This window comes from Dermochelys coriacea, chromosome 8, assembly GCF_009764565.3.
Source record: "Dermochelys coriacea isolate rDerCor1 chromosome 8, rDerCor1.pri.v4, whole genome shotgun sequence".
Lineage (NCBI taxonomy): Eukaryota > Metazoa > Chordata > Testudines > Dermochelyidae > Dermochelys > Dermochelys coriacea.
In genome coordinates this window covers 605,775-627,734 of record NC_050075.1, presented here as the reverse complement: position 1 = coordinate 627,734, position 21,960 = coordinate 605,775, and the positions used below count along the sequence as shown (strand labels likewise).

Sequence of the window (21,960 nt, the reverse complement as noted above, 5' to 3'; positions counted from 1 at the left end):
AAGCCGGGCGCGCTGCGGCCCGACAGGCCTAGCCAAGTGCATGCCGGGAGTCGTAGTCCCCCGGGCGAGTGCATGCTGGGAGCGGTATGAACCTCGTTAGCCCCGCCTCTCGGCTGCCATGGATACCGAGAATGACGTGTGGCTCTCGCACTAGCTGCGCAGTGTGGGGGCGGGGTCTCCCCGGAAGCCCCAGCAGGCCGGGCTCTAATTGGAGGGCTGGCGGGGCCCTTGCTGGGAGTTTCTGGGGCGGCCGATGTGTTCCGGTTCCGGTTCCGGTCCCGGTCGGAAGCAGGGGGAGCAGGATGGTGGCGGGTCCGGGAGGAGGCGGCTGCGCGCGCCGCGGGCGGTGGGGCCGGGGCTGCCCCGTGCGCGGCCTCTTGTCCGGGGCGCTGCTCCTGCTGGCGTCCGGGCTGCGGCGCGGGGCCGCCGAGCTCACCGACGGGAACAACGAGCACCTGAAGCGGGAGCACTCGCTGACCAAACCCTACCAGGGTGAGGGGCTGGGGATTCCCCTCTGAGACAGGCCCTGACCCGCTCCGGCCGCTTCTCCCTCTCCGGGAGTAGGGCAGAGACGTTAGGACGCTCGCCGGCCCCACCTTCCCATTGGGTCCCCACAGGCCTTTCTCTGGCATTTGTCCAGCTTGGCCTGTCCGCAGCATGGTCGTGCTCTGCGGCTCCTAGAGCCTTTGCAGCCCTTTTCTCTCCGCTTAGCTTGTGATCTCAGTTGTACCTGTTCTCTCTGCTCTAGGGGTTGGTTCCAGTTCAATGCCCCTCTGGGACTTCCAGGGGAGCACAATGCTCACCAGCCAGTATGTCCGCCTGACTCCCGATGAGCGCAGCAAAGAGGGCTCCATCTGGAACCGTGTGGTGAGTGCAGCCTTGAGATGGAGGATATTCCATTTGGGTAACTTGAGAGCTGGAGTTCCAAGCCCTGAATGAGAGTGAATGCTGCGGCTTCTGTGGGGACTATAGCTCTTGTCCCTGAAAGGAAAGAGGGGGGGTGCAGTGGCTAAGAAGTTCTGTCTGGGAGTCCCCATGGGTGGGGGAGGTGTCCATGAAATGCTGTCCATGGTACTGAGTGTGATTCCTTTTCACAGCCCTGCTTCCTCAAGGACTGGGAGCTCCATGTCCACTTCAAGATCCATGGAGCAGGCAAGAAGAACCTACACGGGGATGGCTTTGCCCTGTGGTACACCCGGGAGCGCCTCACACCAGGTACATAGTAGGGGATGGTGCATGCACTCATAGAGGGAGAGGTGTTTCTCCCACTGTGGGGGTGGGGTGGGCAAGTTTCCTGTCATAATGGATTCTACACTTCATGCTTTCAGCAATTGCCAGCAGCAGCTCAGGAGGGGGAAATGTAACTAGTGTGCCACAGCACTGGGGTGCTCCCTTTTGAGTCTGCTTCTAGTGCGCAAAAAGTGGGGGTTGCCAGTCCACTCTGCTGAGTATCTCTATCCAAAGTCAGAGAGACAAGGTGGGTGAGGCAATATCTTGTATTGGACCAACTGCTGTTGGTGAGAGAGAGATAAGCTTTCAAGCTACACACAGCCCTTCTTCAGGTCTGGGAAACTAACTCCAAAGTAAAAACAACAAGGAGTCCTTGTGGCATCTTAGAGACTAACAAAATTATCTGGGCATAAGCATTCGTGGGCTAGAACCCACTTAATCAGATGCATGGAGTGGAAGATACAGTAGGGAGGTATAAATACATCAAAGGGCAGGAGTTCCCTTACCAAATGAGGGGTCAGTCTAATAAGACAATTCACTTAACAGCAGGATACCAAGGGAGGAAAAATAACTTTTGAAGTGGTAATGGGAGTGGCCCATTTCAGATACAGATACATGATCCAGTTCTGCAGTGACCTGGAATCCTTCTTTTGGCGTCTCTGACTCAAGGAATATTTCCAACACACCTCTGAACAGCACACTAATCCACAGAAACCTTCCCACACAAAAAGAAGGATTCTGCGTGTACTCCTCCTGAAGGTCGAAAAAACAGACTGGACTTCTACATAGAGTGCTTCCACTGATGTGCACGGGCTGAAATTGTGGAAAAGCAGCATCATTTGCCCTATAACCTCAGGTGTGCAGAGCACAACGGCATCCGCAGCCTCAGGAACAACTCTGACATCATAATAAAAAAGGCTGACAAAGGAGGCGCTGTCGTCATCATGAATAGGTCGGAATATGAACGAGAGGCTGCTAGGCAGCTCTCTAACACCACATTCTACAGGCCATTACCCTCTGATCCCACTGAGGATTACCAAAAGAAACTACAGCATTTGCTCAAGAAACTCCCTGAAAAAGCACAGGAACAAATTGCACAGACACACTCCTAGAACCATGATCATGGGTATTCTACGTGCTACCAAAGATCCATAAACCTGGAAATCCTGGACACCCCATCATCTTGGGCATTGGCACCCTGACAGCAGGATTGTCTGGCTATGTAGACTTTCTCTCCTCAGCTAGGAGTGCTGGTAGCGCAGGGCCTATCTTCAAGACACCACTGACTTCCTGAGGAAACTACAATCCATTGGTGATCTTCCAGAAAACACCATCCTGGCCACTATGGATGCAGAAGCCCTCTACACCAGTATTTCACACAAAGATAGACTACAAGCCACCAGGAACAGTATCCCTGATGATGTCCTGGCAAAGCTGGTGGCTGAATTTTGACTTTGTCCTCACCCACAACTATTTCACATTTGGGGACAATGAAGACATTCAAGTCAGCAGCACTGCTATGGGTACCCATATGGCCCCATTGTATGCCAACATTTTTATGGCTTACAACAACGCTTCCTCAGCTCTCGTCCCCTAATGCCCCTACTCTGCTTATGCTACATTGATGACATCTTCGTCATCTGGACCCATGGAAACGAAGCCCTTGAGGAATTCCACCATGATTTCAACAATTTCCATCCCGCCATCAACCTCGGCCTGGAGCAGTCCACGCAAGAGATCCGCTTCCTGGACACTACAGTGCTAATAAGCGATGGCCACATAAACACTACCCTATACTGGAAACCTACTGACTGCTATACTTACCTACATGCCTCCAGCTTTCATCCAGACCATATCATACAATCCATTGTCTACATCCAAGCTCTAAGATACAACCGCATTTGCTCCAATCCGTCAGACAGAAACAAACACCTACAATATCTCTATCAAGTGTTCTTACAACTACAATTCCCCACCTGCTGAAGTGAAAAAACGGATTGGCAGAGCCAGAACAATACCCAGAAGTCACCTACTCCAGGACAGGCCCAACAAAGAAAGTAACTAGCCACAAGCTGTCACCTTCAGCCCCGAACTAAAACCTCTCCAGAGCATCATCAAGGATCTACAGCCTATCCTGAAGGACGATCCCTCACTCTCGCAGATCTTGGGAGATAGGCCAGTCCTCGCTTACAGACAGCCCCGCAACCTGAAGCAAATACTCGCCAGCAACCACAAAACAAAAACACTAACCCAGGAACCTATCCTTGCAACAAAGCCATTGCCAACTCTGTCCACATATCTATTAAAGGGACTCCATCATAGGACCTAATCAAATCAGCTACACCATAAGAGGCTCGTTCACCTGCGCATCTACCAATGTAATATGCCATCATGTGCCAGCAATGCCCCTCTGCCATGTACATTGGCCAAACCAGACAGTCTCTACACAAAAGAACAAATGGACACAAATCTGACATCAGGAATCATAACATTCAAAAAGCAGTAGGAGCACTCTCTGGTCACTCAATAACAGACCTAAAAGTGGCAATTCTTCAACAAAAAAAACTTCAAAAACAGACTCCAGTGTGAAACTGCAGAACTGGAATTAATCTGCAAACTGGACACCATCAGATTAGGCCTGAATAAAGACTGGGGGTAGTTGGGTCATTACAAAACCTAAACCTAATTTTCCCCAATACTAATTTCCCCCTACTGTTACTCACACCTTCTTGTCAACTGTCTGAAATGGGCCACTCTCTTTACCACTTCAAAAGTTATTTTTCTTCCCTTGCTATCCTGCTGTTAAGTAACTTGTCTCGTTAGACTGACCTCACACTTGGTAAGGGAACTTCTGTCCTTTCATGTATTTATACCTCCCTACTGTATCTTCCACTCCATGTATCTGATGAAGTGGGTTCTAGCCCACGAAAGCTTATGCCCAAATAAATTTGTTAGTCTCTGAGGTGCCACAAGGACTTCTCATTGTTTTTGCTGGTACAGACAAACACGGCTACCAGTCTGAAACCTAACTCCAAAGTGTGTGTCAAGATTTGCCTCTATTTGCTGTGTATGGCAGGCTAGGGTTCTGAGCTCTGAGCCATGCCTCACTTCATGACTTGCCCGGACAAAAGCTGGGCTGGTTTGTCCCTGTTGTATAACACGTGACTTTCACTGCTTCTTCTTGGTATCAGTGTCACTAATCTCTAGCACCTAAAATCTCCAATAGCGCTTTCCTCTATAGAAGTTACTTGTAACAATGAATTAAAGACTACTTATTCACGTTGATTTGGTAGAAGCGTCTTGAAAGGTGTGATATTTTTTTTTTTTATTTTTTTTTTTTTCTGTGGGGGATGTTCATAAAACCCAACTGGCGGATTTGATAGCTGCCTTAGTCTTTTCATTAAAAGTGTAGCCAAATGTTTGACTATACTTGCTGATTGCTCTTAAAAATGTTCAAGAGCCCAAATAATAAACTTAACCAAATTTATTGTCTAAAGACAAAGCATTTCAGTACAAAAAGTAAACATTTCCCTCCTTTTGGGAAACTATTCTTGTCTTGTAGCATGTTCACCTTACACAGAATGTGTGTTTCAGGGATACGCCCTCAAAATCACTTCTATGTAGAGAACAGTTGCTGACAAGTACAAAGCATTTTATATGCTACCTAAGATCCAACCCACCAATTTGTACCAGTTCCTGAACTTGTTGTTCTGTACCTTTTTATTTTATCTTTGTTTTGGACATTTAACATTCCAGGTATTGATCCATGAAGTTAGCTGTCCAGCTCATTCTAGGGCAGAATATTAATGGATTTTGCCTTTGACAGTGTTCCTATCCACTTAGGCCAAATGCTGAGTTGTCCTGTTCAAAGGTATTGTGCAATATACCAGTGAATAAGAGTGAACAGCATTGTTGGGAAAAACAATACAAGTCAGTTGGCATAAATAGCCAACACTTATACATAGAGTATTCATAACATGCACTTCATAGATAGTGGTATCAGTAATATGTATAACTCCCGTTGGCTAACAATGGGATGAGACGTTCACCAGAGACTGGTCACTGCAGTGCAGAGTTGGAGGGTCCTTAGTGCCCTTTCTCCTCCATCTCATGTTGAGTTGGAAAAGTGAATCTGCCTTGTCTGTCATGAGGGGTAGGTGTGATTTGAAGATCTGCATAGCCCCTTTGTCAGAGCACTATTAACCCTGCTATTAACTATTAACCACTATTAATGCTGCTTTGCTCCTCTAGGCCCTGTCTTTGGCAGCAAGGATAACTTCCATGGCTTGGCCATTTTCCTGGACACATACCCTAATGATGAAGCAACAGAGGTAAGTGGTGACAGGAAACCTTGGGAGGCCTCAGGCTCCTAGCAGCATGGACAGGGCTCATTGTGACTAGCACCAAGAACCTGTCTTTTCTTGCTATGTGGTCTTAGCATATCACTAATTGTGGGGCAAGGGGCTGTGGCTAGCCTGACTGTACTTCCTGCAGTGGAAGGGAGAGGAAGAGATGTATGTAGTAGGAAAAAGGGGAGGGTAAGGAGGGTGAGTCACTAGCACACACCAGATTTCCTAGCTAGAAAGAACCTATTTTCAGGGTCTGATTCCTGCTGACCTAGGGGAGAGATGCAAGGAAGAAACACGACCCTCACGCCACTTACTAAATATACAAAGAAAAAACTTAAAATTGCAGATCAAAGAAAACCTGCCCTGAGTTTCCCCCACTTCATCCAGGTCTCTCGGGGAGCTTTCAACCCTTATGACGATTTAGTAAATGTCTGTTGCTAGATCATAGGTTAATCCTGCCCTTGGTTTCAAACGCACACGATGGAAATGGAAAAGAATAGTAAAAGGAAGCTTTTGTCTAATCGTTGCTGTACTCTTAAGCCCACCGCTCAGCTTGGCAGAAAGCCGTCCAAAATGTGCTCACCAGGAGGTGTATCTTTGTTGATTCTCCTCCTTTCTCCTGTGTGTGCAGGTCTTGTTACATATTCTGGCTGCCATGGTAACTTTCATCTAACAAGATCCACTGGCTCCATCTTCTGTCTCATCAAACACAAGCTGCTTGTCTTCACTTTCAAGGTCCTTCGTGGCCTCTCCCCACTACATGTCATCCACTAATGATCTTTGGATGCTCGCATCTGAGTGATTCATGATGCCAGCTTCCACTGCTCGTTCGTCTACATTTTCAAATGAACACCTTTGTGCTTTCTCCTGCGCTGCCCCTCGTATTTGGGAGGAGCTTTTCCTGAGCATCTGCAAAGCTCCTTCAGCATTCTCCCAAAGGCTCTCCTTTTCTGTGATGCCTGCCAAAAAAAAAAAAAAAAAGCTTGACAATGGTTAAGCCACTAGTGTGCAGAGACTGCTGCCTTTTATGCCAACCAGTATTGTCTTGTTTGCTTGTACTTCCACATCTGTCTATGACCATCTGGTGTCTCTTGTTTTATACTTCAGTTGTAAACTCTTTGGAACTGTGTGCTAGACACTGTACAAGCAATGTGATCCTGGTCTCCTAGGTGCTACTGGAATCCAAGTAATAAAAATAATTGTGATCTGAGGCGGCCCATCCTGTATCGAAGGCGTCAGAAGCATGTTAGGGAGGAGGAAAATGCTAGGAGGGAGGTTTATTTCTCACTACAAACCTGATGGAGCTGGTCATTGTCTGTGCTCAGGATGGACAGGCAGAAAACTGCTCCCTTGCTTGGAGCCTTCCTAATTCCGTGCTCATCTGATCGTTTTGTGTGCTCCAACTGAGACACTTGAGAAATGCATGGCCTAAGGACTGGATAGAAGGATCTCTCTATATCTGTTTCCCTCAACAAAATACATCCTGATGTCAACCTAGAAAAGAACCTTTGACTTATTTGCTGCTCTTCTTCATTAGGCCCCTTTAGGCAAAGCCATAGCTTCAGTGCCACAGGGGATGGTAGGTCTGTGCCCTGGTAAGGTGCCTAGTCCTATGGGGTATGCACACAGGCCTTATTAGGTGGAGGCTCAGGCTTGTGGGACACGTCTGTCCTGAATGCAGATCTCTCCCACCCTGTAGAAGGCTCAGAGTAATGTTCTCCTTCTCCGCACCTACAGCGTGTGTTCCCATACATCTCTGCCATGGTGAACAATGGCTCCCTGGCCTATGATCACAGTAAGGATGGGCGCTGGACAGAGCTAGCGGGCTGCACAGCTGATCTTCGAAATCGGAATCATGACACTTTCCTGGCAGTTCGTTATTCCAGAGGCCGGCTGACGGTGAGATGTGTTTGGAGATGGCTCTGATCTTCATGACTGTTTGTTGGCTCTCTGAGCCGTTCAGTTGAGTTTGTGCTGGGCAGGACAGTGGTGGGAATGGCAGCACTGCCAAAGCCAAGGGGTGATGTGCTGAGACAGGGCTGTCCTCCCAAGACCTGGATCAGCCAACCTGCCCTCTTGCCGCTGTGGCTCTAGAGAGGATGAAGCTGGGCTGGGCAGGGTTCTGCACCGTGGCTCCGGAATAGAAGGGGCCAAGGCCGTCCCACTTTGTCAAAGTAGACTTTTGCTGGGGCAGACCCACCCCCTTCCCCTCCTCTTCCCCCCTGAGGGCCCCCCACCACCACCAGGCTGGTGTGGAGTCCAGCCAGGGAGGCGAGCCCAGGCAGTTGTGGGAGCCGTGCATGTGGACCCTCCACCTGCCTAAATGGGGGCGGGGGGCTGACAGCAGCCCTTGGCCTGTCCCCTGGGCTCCCAGCCCGGTGGAGGTAGATGGTCCATGACTCTCTATGCCAGCTCACCACAGCTGCTCGTGTCTCTCCCTGACCTGGCTGGGTGGGGCAGGCCTCAGAGCCACAGCCTGGCCATGGTAAGAGCCGCACAGGCAGCTGTGGGGAGCTGCAGCATGGACCTTCCACCTGCCCTGGGGGGCCAGGACACAGGCCAGGGTCTGCTGTCAGTGGACACCTGACACCACAGGCAGGTGGAGGATCCGTTCTGTGCCTTCCCACAACTGCCTGCACTGCTTTTATGGCTGGGCTGCAGCTCCAAGGCCCCTGCCAGAGCTGGGTTGGGGAGAGTACCATAGGTGGTGGTGAGGAGCCAATACAGACCCTCCACCTCTGCTTACACCGGGCTGGATGTGGAGCCAGGGCAGGGTGCTGCTTTTGGCCCCGGGTGGGTGGTGAGGTGGGCTCCCTGGCCCCACTCCTGCTTCAGAAGGCTCTGATGCCCTTGCTTCTACGCCCTGAACTGACATTGCCTTTTCCTGGCAGGTGATGACTGATGTGGAGGACAAGAATGAGTGGAAGAACTGCATTGACATTGCAGGAGTCCGACTGCCCACTGGCTACTTCTTTGGGGCTTCTGCTGGCACAGGGGACCTGTCTGGTGAGAGCACCTTTTGAGTTGGAATATGTTCTCAACCCAAGCCAGCTTTGGGGGCTGGGGCATGGTGCTGTGGGTGGAGTGGCTTTCCAGTGCTGCCTTGCAGTGGGCTGAGCACTTGGAGTTCTTAACCATGCAGAAGAGGAGACAAGCAGCCTGGGCAAGAGAGCAGGCTCTTTGGTTAGGCAGCTGGGGAAAGCCTCCCCAATGGAAGCCAGGTCTCTGAGTCAGGGAGAGTGGGCGTGAGGGAGACCAGGGCATGGCAGAGCACGAGAGGAATCTTCATGTGTCATTGAGGACATGCACCTCAGAAAGGGCTGTGCCATCATCTAATTGATGCTTGTTTCCTAGACAATCATGACATCATCTCAATGAAGCTATTTCAGCTGATGGTAGAGCATCCACCAGAGGAAGAGAACATCGACTGGACAAAGATTGAGCCCAGTGTTAGCCTCCTTAAGTCACCAAAAGGTGAATCTTCTGGGCTCTGGAGACCCAGGATAGATGCTTCTTGTGTCATTCCTTCAGGCCTGCTGAGCACTGACCTAAATAGACCAATGCTGGGCCCTTGGCCACAAGCTGTGAGAGATCCAACGCTGCATAGCATCCCTGGTGGGAGGGCATTTCTCTCATACAGCTTGGGGGGGTGTGCGGATTTTTCTACCCCAGCCTGCGCAATGGAATCTCCCTGCCTGCTCTTAACACAGTAACGATAGACCTGGGACATCGACTTGTCCAAAAGCCACTCTCTTGGGAGGTCAGCATTAGCCTGTTTGATAACCATGGGAGATCCCAAGGTCAAGGTGGAATAGGAGACTTGGAGGAGGTAAATTTCTCTGCTCTAAGCCTTGTTCTTTCCTGCCCACAGACAACGTGGATGACCCGACAGGGAATTTCCGAAGCGGGCCCCTGACTGGCTGGAAGGTGTTCCTGCTGCTGCTCTGCGCCCTGCTGGGGATCATTGTGTGTGCTGTGGTGGGGGCTGTGGTCTTCCAGAGACGGCAGGAGAGGAACAAGCGTTTTTACTAGTGGAGGAGCTGGCCCGGCCCTGGCCCCGAATGTGATATTTTCTATGGGGGATTGTACAAAACTCTGGTTTCTAAAAAGCTGTTTTTGGAGAAATGACAGTATTCTGGTATCTTGTTTCTGCCTTAGCTCCTCCAAGGTAGCTTGTGTCAAACGAGCAGGAAGGGGGTGAGCGAGCCCTGCCCCTGGCTCCGAGGGTGGGGCAGAGCGTGTGTCTGCGGGGTTGGCGGGGGGAGCGCAGACACGGGGCCGGTTCGCCCCCGCGGCTCGGGCCTTCCCTCGGCTCGTGCCGTGCTGGCCGGTGCCGCCCCCAGGGAGACCCGGGACGCGGTGAAGGTCCGTTGCCAGCCGAGCCTGGCCGGGGGCCGCGCGGGGACTGTCCCAGGGCGGGCGGGGCTGCCGGGAGTTGTAGTCCTGTCCCGTGTAGCTGTGCGTGGCGCTGAGTGCGCGGGGGCTGCCGGGAGTTGTAGTCCTGTCCCGTGTAGCTGTGCGTGGCGCCGAGTGCGCGGGGGCTGCCGGGAGTTGTAGTCCTGTCCCGTGAGGCTGCGCGCGGCCTGACGTGGCGTTTGGCGGGCAAGATGGCGGCTCCCGGCGGACTGGTGGACCTGGGCCTGCTGCTGCTCGCTGGCGCCGTGTCCCGCGGTTTCGGCCTCTACTTCCACCTGGGCGAGACCGAGCGCCGCTGCTTCATTGAGGAGATCCCGGACGAGACCATGGTGATAGGTGCGGGGGGCGCCCCGCCGGGGCGAGCGGGGAGGGGCTGGGTGTTGCGGGCGGGGACAGCATGGGGTTGGTGCCGGGGGGGAGAGTATGGAGATAGGTGCTGCAGGGAGACTACTAGGGACCCTGTCGTGGGGAATAGGAGGAAAGTTTGGGCGGGGGGAGGACCGCGTAGACGGGCATGGTGCTGGGGCTGTTATATGTTTGACCAGGGTGGTTCTCCTAGTGTTGCCCTCCCCTGCAGGGAATTACCGAACCCAGCTATACGATAAGCAACGGGAGGATTACATGCCTGCCACACCTGGGCTTGGCATGTTCGTGGAGGTGAAGGACCCTGATGATAAGGTACCTGGGTTGGGGGAGAAAAGATACTGGTACATCTTTCAGCCAAGGATCAGAATAGGTGCTCTGGTTCCCCAACCTGACTATGCTCTCCTTCCTGTCCCATGGGGCCCAAAAGCTACAGCATAAGGGTAATGGGACTGAGCAGCCCAGAGCCAGTGCCCATGGTGAGGGGCATCCCTTCTGCATCTGCTTGCAGTTCCACTGAATTGTCTTACCTAGGCTCTAACTTTGATTCTATGAAACAGAGCAACCATAGGACTGGAAAGGACTTTAAGAGGTCATCTAGTCCAGTCCCCTTCATTCCTGGCAGGACTTAATATTCTTCTAGAGCATTCTTGACAGGTGTTTGTGTAACTTGCTCTTAAAAATCTTCAGTGATGGAGATTCCACAACCTCCCTGGGCAGGTGCCACATGCAGACCATTAAGGCTTTGTCCATGTATCATGTTGACTTGAGATGCCACATTTCCCTGGTTTGAAATCACCATAGATACTAGTGATTCTGCCATGGAACAGGCTGTCTTTGTGGCACGTGGGCAAGCTTTGGGTTTAGATCAATCTGCCTGATTTTCTATTGCTGCCTGGTTCTGAGAGGTTCTTAGCAACATGATGTTAAATCTAGTTCTGTAAACTCCAGTTTGAACTACAAAATTAGAAAAATGTCTTTTTAGCTGCTTCTCTGCAGAGTCAGCTGCTCTAATCAGTGCCGTGACTGCTGATCCCTGTGGTACATAGTGCCCACTCACTTCCAGTAATAAGAACAGCCATACTGGGTCAGACCAAAGGTCCATCTATCCCAGTATCCTGTCTTCTGACAATGGCCAATACCAGGTGCTTCAGAGGGAATGAACAGAACAGGTAATCATCAGGTGATTCATCGCCTGTCGCCCATTTCCCAACTTCTGGCAAACAGAGGCTAGGGCCACCATCCCTGCCCAGTCTAGTTAAACTCCATGATCTATGATCGTAGACTTATTGATGGTCTGATCATAAAGCTCCATTTAGGCCCAACCTTCCTTCTCTGGCAGTTCCCATCTCCTCCTCCCCAGTGCATTTGGTTGGAGCCCTGCTTGTTTTGAAATTGCTAATGAACAGATTCTAAGGTTCAGCTGAATGGAATCTCAGGAGAGCAACTAACTGAAATGCTGATCTGGCCCTATGCTCTTGGCCCGATATGATGCTTTAACTGTCACCTGGGCAGATAGCACAGGGGATTTGAAGACTGTCTCTAGCCCTGTAAATCTGCCTTGCTACCTAGATCTCACCACTAAACAATTTGCTTTAGGCAGACAGACCCTTTAGCTGTAGTACTAAGTGTTCTGCCAGAAAGCTTGATGCATCCTGCTGTCAGACCCACAGATGGACTGCTTTCAAATTCTCCTGGATTGGCTGTACTCTGGAGCCTGCCATTACTGCCCTGTCCTTCTCTTCCAGGTCATCTTGTCGAGGCAGTATGGCTCTGAGGGCAGATTCACCTTCACCTCGCACACTCCTGGAGAGCATCAGATCTGCCTGCATTCTAACTCCACCAAATTCTCCCTCTTTGCAGGGGGTATGCTGGTAAGGGGGGCCCGTGCGGGACAGAGAAGAGAGGGGTGGCCCAGTCCATGTAGCATTGTGCTGGGGCAGAACACCTGATTGTGTTCTTTTGTCTTGCTGCAGAGGGTACATCTGGATATCCAGGTGGGGGAACATGCCAATGACTATGCTGAGATTGCTGCCAAGGACAAGCTGAGTGAGCTGCAGCTCCGGGTGCGGCAGCTCATTGAGCAGGTGGAGCAAATCCAGAAGGAGCAGAACTACCAGCGGGTGAGGAACCTGAAACAGCCTGGCCAGCCTTGCGCTCTACACAGGAGATGCAGCAGCGGCTGTGTTCATGGTTTGGAAAGGAGGTTCCTGGGAGGGGGGGCCTACCCAGCTGGACAGTGACATTAGAGTTCTGAGGGCCATGGGAAGCCACTGATCTCTGGGGCCTGGGAGGATCAGTCTGTATTTGCTTCTCTGACCTGTTGTTGTTTCCTTGCTGCAGTGGCGAGAGGAGCGGTTCCGCCAGACCAGTGAGAGCACCAACCAGCGGGTTCTCTGGTGGTCCATTGTCCAGACCCTCATTCTTGTTGCCATTGGTGTATGGCAGATGAGGCATCTCAAGAGTTTCTTTGAAGCCAAGAAACTGGTATAAAGAGGGCACACAGCATGAGCAAACAGCCCTCTCTTAACAGAGCCAACTCCCTGAGTTTCAGCAGCTTGGACTGGTCACGCCCACCTTTCCCCAGCAGTCCAGCTGACTGGGCTAAGTGTCACCTGCCTCCACCACTTCCCTCACTCCTAGTTTGGGTGGGATTTCCTTGTATTGGTTTGTTATGGCGTTTCAGTCACTCGCATTCAATCTGTGGTGCTTACATGGCCCCATCAGTGTACTATCTGAGAGCCTCAGAGTCTTTAATACATTCATCCTCAGCACCCCTGGGAGGCAGGCATGGCTCCTATTGTCATGTTACAGATAGTCTCTGGGGCTCAGTTCCCAAGTTACTTGCCTCAGGTTCTGCACAAAGTCTGTGGCAGAGCAGGAACTTGAATCCAAGTTTCAGGCTAGCACCCTAACCACTGGACCGTCTTTCCTGGGAATAAGGGGTAGAGTGTTTATCCTGCATGGATTCCTCTGAGGTGCACTGACCTTCTCCAGGAAGTCTGGGCCTTCCTTCCTCTGAGTGGCATTTGAACTCTCTGGGAATGTAGGTGGAGTCTGTCTGTCTGCCTGTGGATTTCCTCCTGTCCCAAGGCTCACCCCCTACACGGAGCTGTGCTCCTCTTTCCAAGAAGGCTGGAATCCTCATCCCTGCAACTAAAACCACAAGTATTTTCTTCCAGCCACAAAGCTGGTATAAAGGGATGCAGAAGCTAGAGCAAAAGCTCCCTTGTACACAGAACCTTCAGCCAGGTGCTGAAATCTGCATGACTGTGTCCTGAACTGGCTGCTCTATGCTGCCATTGGATCACCCTAGAGAGCACAGAACTGATTGTGATGGCACAGGGGGCTCTGCACTACCACACCATCCTGAGGCTCCTGGTTTGTCCTAGCATTGAGTATGCATTTTACACAGATTAATACACAATGTGAATGGACTGCACAGGGGTTGGAACTAGCTGCCTTGGGGCTGAGGCAACAGCGTTGTGTATCTGCTATGGGTATTTCCAAGGTGCTGATCGCTGTGAAATAGGAGTACTGTGGGATTAGAACCCCACAAGTTTCTGTGCAGGGATGGCTGCATATTTTAGCGTAGTATTTGTTTTCCTATTTTGTTAGCAGGGATCTGGGCACCCAAGGCAAAGCTGTCCTATCTTCCCACTTCAGCAGTCATTCCTTTTCTAGGTGGTGTAAGTATGCCACTTAGCACCATTCTCTGCTGCTACTAGGGGAATGGTGAGGGGTCATACTCAGCTTCCTGTTCCACAATGCTGCAGCCAGCTTTCCCCTTCCACGGGGCTGCAGGGCATCCCTGGCCCCAGCGTAGTGCATGTGCAGCAGTGAAGTAGATTGGTTGATGCATCCTTTCTCTGTACGGGGGGAGGCAAAGGGGGTGTTGGGTCGCTTGCTTACTGACTTTTGGGTACTTTGTCTTGTATCATGGATTCTTAATAAAGAGCGCTCTGAGGATGGGCTTGTGTGTGTGTGTGTGTGTGTGCGCATCCCCAGCTTCTTGCTTTCTGAGACTGCCCGGTGGAAAAGGGAGAGGGAGGTCGTTCTCTTCGGGCCTGGCAAGCTGCCCCGGGTATGGGGGGGCGGATGGTGACCTGTGCTCTGGAGAATGAGGTAGCGTTGACTGGGGTAGGGCGGGCAGCCCTTCTCTCGGGTCCTTGTAACTGCATGTGGCCCTCTCGCCTGAGAGCCCGGGGGCTGCCCGGCACGCCCGAGGCTGCTCAGGGGAATGCCCGGCCTGGGCCGCTTACGTGGCGGCAGGTCGCACCTCCCCGCGCTGCCTGGGAGCCCCCGTGTGGGCGGAACGGCGGGGCCGGGCCGTGTTGCCGGGGGACCCCGCACGGCGCCGGACCTGGTGTCTGAGCCAGCGTGTCCGGGCAGCCCCGGGCCCGGGGGTGGGAGCCAGGAGTGGACCCCGGCGCCGCCTGGGAGCATGTTCCCGTCCCGCAGGAAGCCGGCGGTGTATGTCCGGGAGGGAGCCTGGGGGGAGCGGGGCAGGGAGGGGGTTGAGGCGAGCGGGATGGGGTCTGTGGGGGGGACAGGGAGGGGGTGGGGGGGATCGGGGCAGGCACCAGGGGGCACAGAGGGGTCTGTGGGTGGAGGAGTAGGGTGGGGTTGGGGGGATTGGGGTAGGCGCCAGGGGGCAGGGAGGGGGTTGAGGAGAGCGGGATGGGGTCTGTCGGGGGGACAGGGAGGGGGTTGGGGGGATCGGGGCAGGCACCAGGGGGCACAGAGGGGTCTGTGGGCGGAGGAGTAGGGTGGGGTTGGGGGGATTGGGGTAGGCGCCAGGGGGCAGGGAGGGGGTTGAGGAGAGCGGGATGGGGTCTGTGGGGGGGACAGGGAGGGGGTGGGGGGGGATCGGGGCAGGCACCAGGGGGCACAGAGGGGTCTGTGGGCGGAGGAGTAGGGTGGGGTTGGGGGGTTTGGGGTAGGCGTCGGGGGGCAGGGAGGGGGTTGAGGAGAGCAGGGCGGGGTCTGTGGGGGGGACAGGGAGGGGGTTGGGGGGATCGGGGCAGGCACCAGGGGGCACAGAGGGGTCTGTGGGCGGAGGAGTAGGGTGGGGTTGGGGGATTGGGGTAGGAGCTGGGGGGCAGGGAGGGGGTTGAGGAGAGCGGGATGGGGTCTGTGGGGGGGACAGGGAGGGGGTTGGGGGGATCGGGGCAGGCACCAGGGGGCACAGAGGGGTCTGTGGGCGGAGGAGTAGGGTGGGGTTGGGGGGATTGGGGTAGGCGCCAGGGGGCAGGGAGGGGGTTGAGGAGAGCGGGATGGGGTCTGTGGGGGGGACAGGGAGGGGGTTGGGGGGATCGGGGCAGGCACCAGGGGGCACAGAGGGGTCTGTGGGTGGAGGAGTAGGGTGGGGTTGGGGGGATTGGGGTAGGCGCCAGGGGGCAGGGAGGGGGTTGAGGAGAGCGGGATGGGGTCTGTGGGGGGGACAGGGAGGGGATTGGGGGGATCGGGGCAGGCACCAGGGAGCACAGAGGGGTCTGTGGGTGGAGGAGTAGGGTGGGGTTGGGGGGATTGGGGTAGGCGCCAGGGGGCAGGGAGTGGGTTGAGGAGAGCGGGATGGGGTCTATGGGGGGGACAGGGAGGGGATTGGGGGGATCGGAGCAGGCACCGGGGGGCAGGGCGGGGTCTGTGGGCGGAGGAGTAGGACAGGCTCTGGGGGGCTGAGAAGAGGTCTGAGAGCAGTGGGCGGCAGCGCACTCTGGGCCCAGGCCCTGACTCCCGCTCGCCCCAGGTCCCGCCCGCTGCTGGCCGTCCTGCCACAGAAATGCTCCGTCTTCCAGCTCTTCTTCATCACGCTACTTCTGGGCTTTGCCTCACTGCTCTGGCTGCAGCTCAGCTGCTCGGGCGACGTGGCTCGTCAGGGCCGCGGGGCAGCGGCCCCCGACTCCCTGAAGCCCTGCCCCCCTGAGTCCCGGGACCCATGGGCTGAGGACCTGTCGTGGGGCCCCCACCGCCTGGCACTGCTGATCCCATTCCGGGAACGCTTCGAGGAGCTGTTGGCTTTCGTGCCCCACATGCATCGCTTCCTCAGCAGGAAGAGGATCCGCCACCACATCTTCGTGCTCAACCAGGTGGATCATTACAGGTATGGTCCTTTGCCACCCACAGAGCAAAGCTCTGCCCCAGGTTCTATTCCTGTGCTGCCAGAGCACTTTGGAGGCCCCAGGTACCAGGCTTTGAGCAGCCCCTTCCCCAGGGCATTGTTTGTATTATGGAGGGTTCTAGACTCGCTCTGTGACCCCGAGCAACTCACTTTGCACCCATGTCCCAATTTTCTCAGCTATAAAATGGGGATCACACTCTCCTTGGATGGGGGAATTTTGACCTTTAGGGCTTAGTGAGGACTATTTCTTTTCTCTTTGCTGGGCTGAATGTGTGAGGACTGGGGAGGGCTGGGGTGTGAGCAGCTGGAATTTCAGCTACTCTGAGCCCGGAGGTGTTGTGTTGGGCCCAGTTTTGTAGACAGTGAAGGGTTATGATAGTCTCTGTGGAAGAGCCTGTAGAAAGGTAAAGGGCTTTTTTTTTTCTCCATCCTCCTTTCCCAGGGCTGGACCAGAGCAGGAGAGGAAAATTTAACTGTAGGCCACTAAATTTTCTTCCTGACTATGAACGCTGTGAGGATGGAGCTCTGAGAGCCAAGGGAAAGCTGCAAGACGCAATATTCGCTAGTGTCCTCAGAACAGCCTTAATGCTCCCCCATATGCCCACCCATCTGGGTCACCCCTTCCAAGAGCCCACTTTACCTGCATGGTGGTACCAGTGTTTAGCCCCTCCCTGCTGGCCACACCATATTGGCCTTGCCTGTCCTCCAGGTGGCCCTTACAACATGCCAGCCCACCAATGCTTTGTCTCTTACATGTCATCTCTGTGCTGAACATCTCTCCCGTCTCCAGGCCACTTTCCCAAAGGGCTTCCCTTAGAACAGGCACTGACTATGTTAGTTGCTTTAACCCCTTACTAGCCACAGTGGCCAGGTGCCACTGTCCCCCCTGCATGGCTGTAGTTTCAGTGTTGAGTTGCAACACCTGGGGCCTGAGATCCCAGCTGTGAAGCTAGGAGAGGCTGCCGGTGCATAGGGTGGGCTGGGTAATGATGTAACGGTGGCTAAGCCTGTCTGGAGGATGACTGAGCCTCCTGGTGCTGGGACAAGATTTTCCTGGTGTCTTGAGCAGGTTTAACAGAGCATCTCTGATCAATGTCGGCTTCCTGGAGAGCGGCAATGACACCGATTACATTGCCATGCACGACGTCGACCTCCTACCCCGTAACGAGGCGCTGGACTATGGCTTCCCGGAGGCAGGGCCCTTCCATGTGGCATCCCCAGAACTGCACCCACTGTACCACTACAAAACCTACGTGGGTGGCATCCTCCTGCTCACCAAGCAGCACTATGAGATGGTAAGTCCCGGCGCAGAGTGGGGTGACGTCCTCCTCTGTTTGGGGGAGGATTCCTTGTTCATGGATCACTTTTCTCCACCCTGGAAATGTGAAAGGGGCGACACAACAGAGAGGGAGCTACAGGGTGTGTTAGGAATGGGGGCTCATGGGCTGAGCTGGTTGGGCTCTGTCTGTGGTTCCCTGTGCTCTGGCCATGGCTCTCCCCCATGGGGTTGCTCTCCTGCCTGGCTGCAGAGGTTAGGCTGGGTGTGTGCATCAGGCAGATGCTGAGGGAGGGGGACATCACAAGCTTCTACCCCTGTGATACCCTCTCATTTCAGTGCAATGGGATGTCCAACCGCTTCTGGGGCTGGGGGCGAGAGGATGATGAGTTTTATCGCCGGATCAAAGGAGCTGGCCTCCAGGTAGGGATGCTCTCCAGGCTCCTGGCCAGAGAAAACACCCTGGTCCCTGGGCATGGCCACCAGGATCTTTACCAGTGCCTGGGAGAGGACAGCCTAGCTCCCCGCTGGCCCCTCTGCTAGCCTCCCAAAGGTCCTGCTGAGCCCAGGGGAGGAGGTGCAGGAAGCTTTGGGCCTGGGCACCTGGCTTAGGGCAGGGGCTCCAGTGAATAATGCACACTCTGCTCTCCCCCCAGCTTTTCCGCCCCTCGGGAATAAAGACTGGATACAAGACCTTCCAGCACTTGCATGACCCAGCCTGGAGGAAGCGAGACCAGAAGCGCATTGCTACCCAGAAGCAGGTGTGAGCTGCTCCCTTAGAGCGGGGCAGGGGCCCTGCTGACCTCTGCACTGGAGGGGTGGGGAGACGGGACACCCGGGGAAATGGTGTCTCTCTGTGACCTGCAGGTGTCTGCATGGGTCTGAGCCAGCCCAGCTTGTTGCTCTAGCCATGTCTCTGCTGGCTCTATGCACTGTCCTTTCTGCTGTGTGGGAACTGAATGCCATGTTGTCTTCCTCAGGAGCAGTTCAAAGTGGATCGGGATGGGGGGCTGAACAATGTGAGGTATCGGATCGAGTCCCGGACGGTGCTGAGTGTGGCTGGAGCTCCCTGCACTGTCCTCAATATCCTGCTGGATTGTGATGCCAGCAAGACCCCCTGGTGCACATTCAGCTGAGCAGCCTGCCCGAGGCCTCAGTCATGCCTGCCATGCTGAGATGCCCAGGAACTGCAGCGGGGCCATTCGGAGCAGGGCAGGTTCACTGCAGCAGCTGAGCGTGAGGGCTGGGGCATGGAGGCAACAGGCTGGAAGAGGGCTAAGGAGCCAGCCCAGCTTCTCGGTCGGTACAGCTGGGAGAGCAGAACTGAAACCAAGACACTGTGGCCCCAGCACAGATGCTAGCATCACCGCAGGAAAGCTGCTCCCTCCTTGCGCTGGCCATGGCAGAGCCGCCTCCGTACTCCAAGGGGACAATAAAGACACATCAGGACCATGTGATGTCAATGCACCTAGCCACGCCCTGCTTTCCATACCAGTGCCCATATGCCAGCCTCGGGCAGGCACCATCCCTGCCCCTCCTGCTCCTCGCTCCCCTGCTGCTCTGTGATTCCAAAAGGAAGCAGAGATGGAAACGGGGCTGTGAGTTTCTTGACAGTGCCCCAGCTCCCTGGCAGGCCCACTGGAACTGCAGCAGTCAGAGCAGGGGGCCAGTCACTCCGGAGGCTCACAAGAGAGGTTTGATTGATGCAGTGGGGCCCTGGGGCCCAGAACCCCATTAACATGGGCTGGGATTTCAGCAGAGAATAGGACGTATTGGCTACAATACTGCCCAGAACTTCCCATTCCCCTTCATGCGGCTTCTAGGGCCTGCTGCCCACCCCTGCTTTCTGTGGCGTAAGGTCATGTTTCTGTTGAACCCCAGCTAGTGAGCATGTCACTGCTCACCAGCTACATCCCCCAGAGCACAGCAGTGCCAGTGCCACTTCCCACAGCACACACCGTGCCGCAACCTTCTCCATGGGACTTGAGTGAGTATCTGGTGCCTTGGCCTCTAGTGCCCCCTGGCCCTGAAGGGGCCGAGCCTGGGCCCTGCCCTCTCCAAGTTCTGGTTAGGAAATCCTGTACTGTGTGTTCCCCTGGAATGTAATGGCTGCTAATTCACAGCAGTGATGGCATTAAAGCCAGTGAAGCCATGGATGGTGTCTGTGCAAGAATCCAGCCCAGGGCTCCTCCCCAGCATGACAAGATTTCCTGGACTGCAGGGGACAAGGTTCTGAGACTGCCTACCCCAGGGAACAGCACAGGCCTGTGAATGTTTCTGGTTAGAGAAGGACCAGAGGGGGGGGTGTTTGTGTGTAATTCACCACAGGAACAACTTTTCCAGGGCCCTGTGGGACTCTCCACCACTGACCATTTTTAAATCCCAGTTGGATGTTTTTCTAACAGCTTTGTTCCAGGAATGGTTTGGGGTAGGTCTCTGGCCCGTGCTATACAGTAGGTTGGACTAGATGATCACTAAAGTCCCACCTGACCTTGGAATCTCTGAACTGAGCTCCTTCCTGGCCCGAGAGGTTGGCCAGCCCCTCCAGCTGCAGCCAACAGCAGCTGCTCTGTAGGCTGGGTTCTGCTAGCCCAACGACCTGCAGCCCCATAACTGCTCAGCTTATGCGCTTGAGCAGACCCATGGCTTGTAGAGCCAGGACTGCTGGGCTCCACTCCTACAGCGTCTGGAGACTCAGTGCTGTAGAAGGTGGCTTCTTCTGCTGGGTCTAAATCTCTCACTCCCAACCTGTTTTCATTGTTGTGAGACGGGGGGAGGAAGCAAAGCCAGCTCTTCCAGCCTGCAGGAGGGTTTCACTCTTTCCTGCAGCCATCAGGCCAGGCATGACAGTGTCCTGCTGGGTGCATCACATAATGCTGAATGCAACAGCAACCTTGCAGCTGGAGGTCTCGGATCTGCTGTGGGGCCTGCCCACCCTCCTGCCAGTCTCTGCTTTGGTGGAAAAGCCCACTTAGCTCAGGGCCTGATATCAGCTCTTAGAGAAGGGCCATGTTCTGCTCAGAGTGGGGGCTGCACGAGGTGGGGGGGGGTTGTTGGGACTACAAGGCTCAGCCCATGGGCCAGGCCCCCACAAGCTGGACTGGCCCCTGGTAATATCCCCTAAAGCAGGGACCTGCTGCCCTCCTGCAATCCCCTGCAGGAGCATGACAGTGAGAGCAGAGCAGCTCCAGGGAACAGGATGGTCCTGTCGCTTCATGGCAAACTCAAAAGGTTTTTTCTATGCATCTGAACTGGCACCGGGGGTAGTTGCTGTGAGGGGGCGGGGTTCCCTCCCTGGGATGGGGCAGGTGGGGGAGGAGAGATCAGGGGGCAAAGTGCTTAGCTCCACCCTGAGGAATGCATAACCATCAGGGGCAGGTGATGGTGGGGTGAGGTGATGGGACACGCCTGTCTGGGTTGGATAGAGGGGAAAGCTCTGGGTCCAGGAGGGAGTTAAGGGCTCAGAGGGTCACCTCTAGCTCTGCCTGGGCAGAAAGCCTCCTGCCTGGATCCATGCCATCAGTGCTGAGGGCTGGGGTGACTGATTGGTAGAGCTTTGGGCGGGGGTATCTCATGCACTATGGAATCACCAGTCTTGCCAGCACTTCCTGCTCCAAATGGTATGAATTTGTAAAGCTCCCAGCAGTGGGAATGGAGGGAAGCCACAGCACTCGGGTCAGGACTTGAGTCTCAAGCCAAAGCATTTCAAGCAGATGTGGCAGCCTCTGAGTAACTGTAGTTGGCACCTCTGGGCGCAGCTGTGCCCAGAGCCTGCAGCAGCAGTGCCCAGCGACTTAGTGCTGGTAGGATGGGAAAGGCTCATTGTGAAGGCATGTAGGGTTTGTGACCTCTGTGGGGAGATGCCACCCTCCTGTGTCCCATATAAGGGTGGGCTAGTGGCCTGAGGTGTCTCAGGGGAGTTGCCCAATGACTCTGTGTTCCCCTCCTTCAGCAGCTGGGATTTCTTGGGGTGCTGGGTGAGCCACTGGTCAGGCTGGCTGCGGGAAGAAGCTGGGTGCTTAGCTGTGGCAGAGGGGGCCTGGTAGGCTCTCTCTTTGGAGAAGTAGGTCCTTAGCTGCAGCTCAGTGCATGGGGAGGGAGCCATCAGAGCAGGAGCTGCTGGAGAGGAGAGAACATGGGTTACAGTGGGCGTGTGTCTGGGAGGAAAGAGGGGAAAGATAGTCGAGCTGGTCACTGAGTTTTGG

At 54.5% G+C, this 21,960-nt stretch overlaps 3 protein-coding genes across 4 annotated transcripts; all 3 read left to right on the top strand.

Annotated features, from left to right (window-relative positions):
- Positions 1–280: 280 nt before the first annotated feature.
- On the top strand, positions 281–9,704 carry LMAN2 (lectin, mannose binding 2). The gene is made up of 8 exons (XM_038413824.2): positions 281–492; positions 749–867; positions 1,098–1,215; positions 5,482–5,561; positions 7,317–7,478; positions 8,471–8,585; positions 8,934–9,053; positions 9,451–9,704. Exons 1-8 carry the CDS (start codon positions 303–305, stop codon positions 9,609–9,611), a joined length of 1,065 nt encoding a protein of 354 aa, XP_038269752.1. The 5' UTR covers positions 281–302; the 3' UTR covers positions 9,612–9,704.
- Positions 9,705–10,090: 386 nt separating this feature from the next.
- TMED9 (transmembrane p24 trafficking protein 9) lies at positions 10,091–14,327 on the top strand. Its single transcript, XM_038413826.2, has 5 exons — positions 10,091–10,331; positions 10,573–10,673; positions 12,107–12,232; positions 12,335–12,481; positions 12,702–14,327. Exons 1-5 carry the CDS (start codon positions 10,187–10,189, stop codon positions 12,849–12,851), a joined length of 669 nt encoding a protein of 222 aa, XP_038269754.1. The 5' UTR covers positions 10,091–10,186; the 3' UTR covers positions 12,852–14,327.
- Positions 14,328–14,606: 279 nt separating this feature from the next.
- B4GALT7 (beta-1,4-galactosyltransferase 7) lies at positions 14,607–19,907 on the top strand. Of its 2 annotated transcripts, none has more exons than XM_038413376.2 (6): positions 14,607–14,831; positions 16,108–16,461; positions 17,549–17,774; positions 18,095–18,178; positions 18,412–18,516; positions 18,736–19,907. In XM_038413376.2, exons 1-6 carry the CDS (start codon positions 14,803–14,805, stop codon positions 18,889–18,891), a joined length of 954 nt encoding a protein of 317 aa, XP_038269304.1. In that variant the 5' UTR covers positions 14,607–14,802; the 3' UTR covers positions 18,892–19,907. The 2 variants fall into 2 exon arrangements, with proteins under 2 accessions (XP_038269304.1, XP_043346787.1); XM_043490852.1 differs by having other exon boundaries at positions 14,699–14,848; positions 16,104–16,461.
- Positions 19,908–21,960: the final 2,053 nt, after the last annotated feature.

Excerpts from the sequence above, each read along its gene's own strand:
- TMED9 (XM_038413826.2), top strand. The coding sequence starts at position 10,187 with ATGGCGGCTCCCGGCGGACTGGTGGACCTGGGCCTGCTGCTGCTCGCT. Across the intron at positions 10,332-10,572 it reads GGACGAGACCATGGTGATAG|GGAATTACCGAACCCAGCTA; the intron begins GTGCGGGGGGCG and ends CCTCCCCTGCAG. Across the intron at positions 12,482-12,701 it reads AGGAGCAGAACTACCAGCGG|TGGCGAGAGGAGCGGTTCCG; the intron begins GTGAGGAACCTG and ends TCCTTGCTGCAG.
- B4GALT7 (XM_043490852.1), top strand. The coding sequence starts at position 14,803 with ATGTTCCCGTCCCGCAGGAAGCCGGCGGTGTATGTCCGGGAGGGAG. Across the intron at positions 14,849-16,103 it reads GGTGTATGTCCGGGAGGGAG|CCAGGTCCCGCCCGCTGCTG; the intron begins CCTGGGGGGAGC and ends CTCCCGCTCGCC. Across the intron at positions 18,517-18,735 it reads GCATTGCTACCCAGAAGCAG|GAGCAGTTCAAAGTGGATCG; the intron begins GTGTGAGCTGCT and ends TGTCTTCCTCAG.
- LMAN2 (XM_038413824.2), top strand. The coding sequence starts at position 303 with ATGGTGGCGGGTCCGGGAGGAGGCGGCTGCGCGCGCCGCGGGCGGTGG. Across the intron at positions 493-748 it reads GCTGACCAAACCCTACCAGG|GGGTTGGTTCCAGTTCAATG; the intron begins GTGAGGGGCTGG and ends TCTCTGCTCTAG. Across the intron at positions 5,562-7,316 it reads CTAATGATGAAGCAACAGAG|CGTGTGTTCCCATACATCTC; the intron begins GTAAGTGGTGAC and ends CCGCACCTACAG.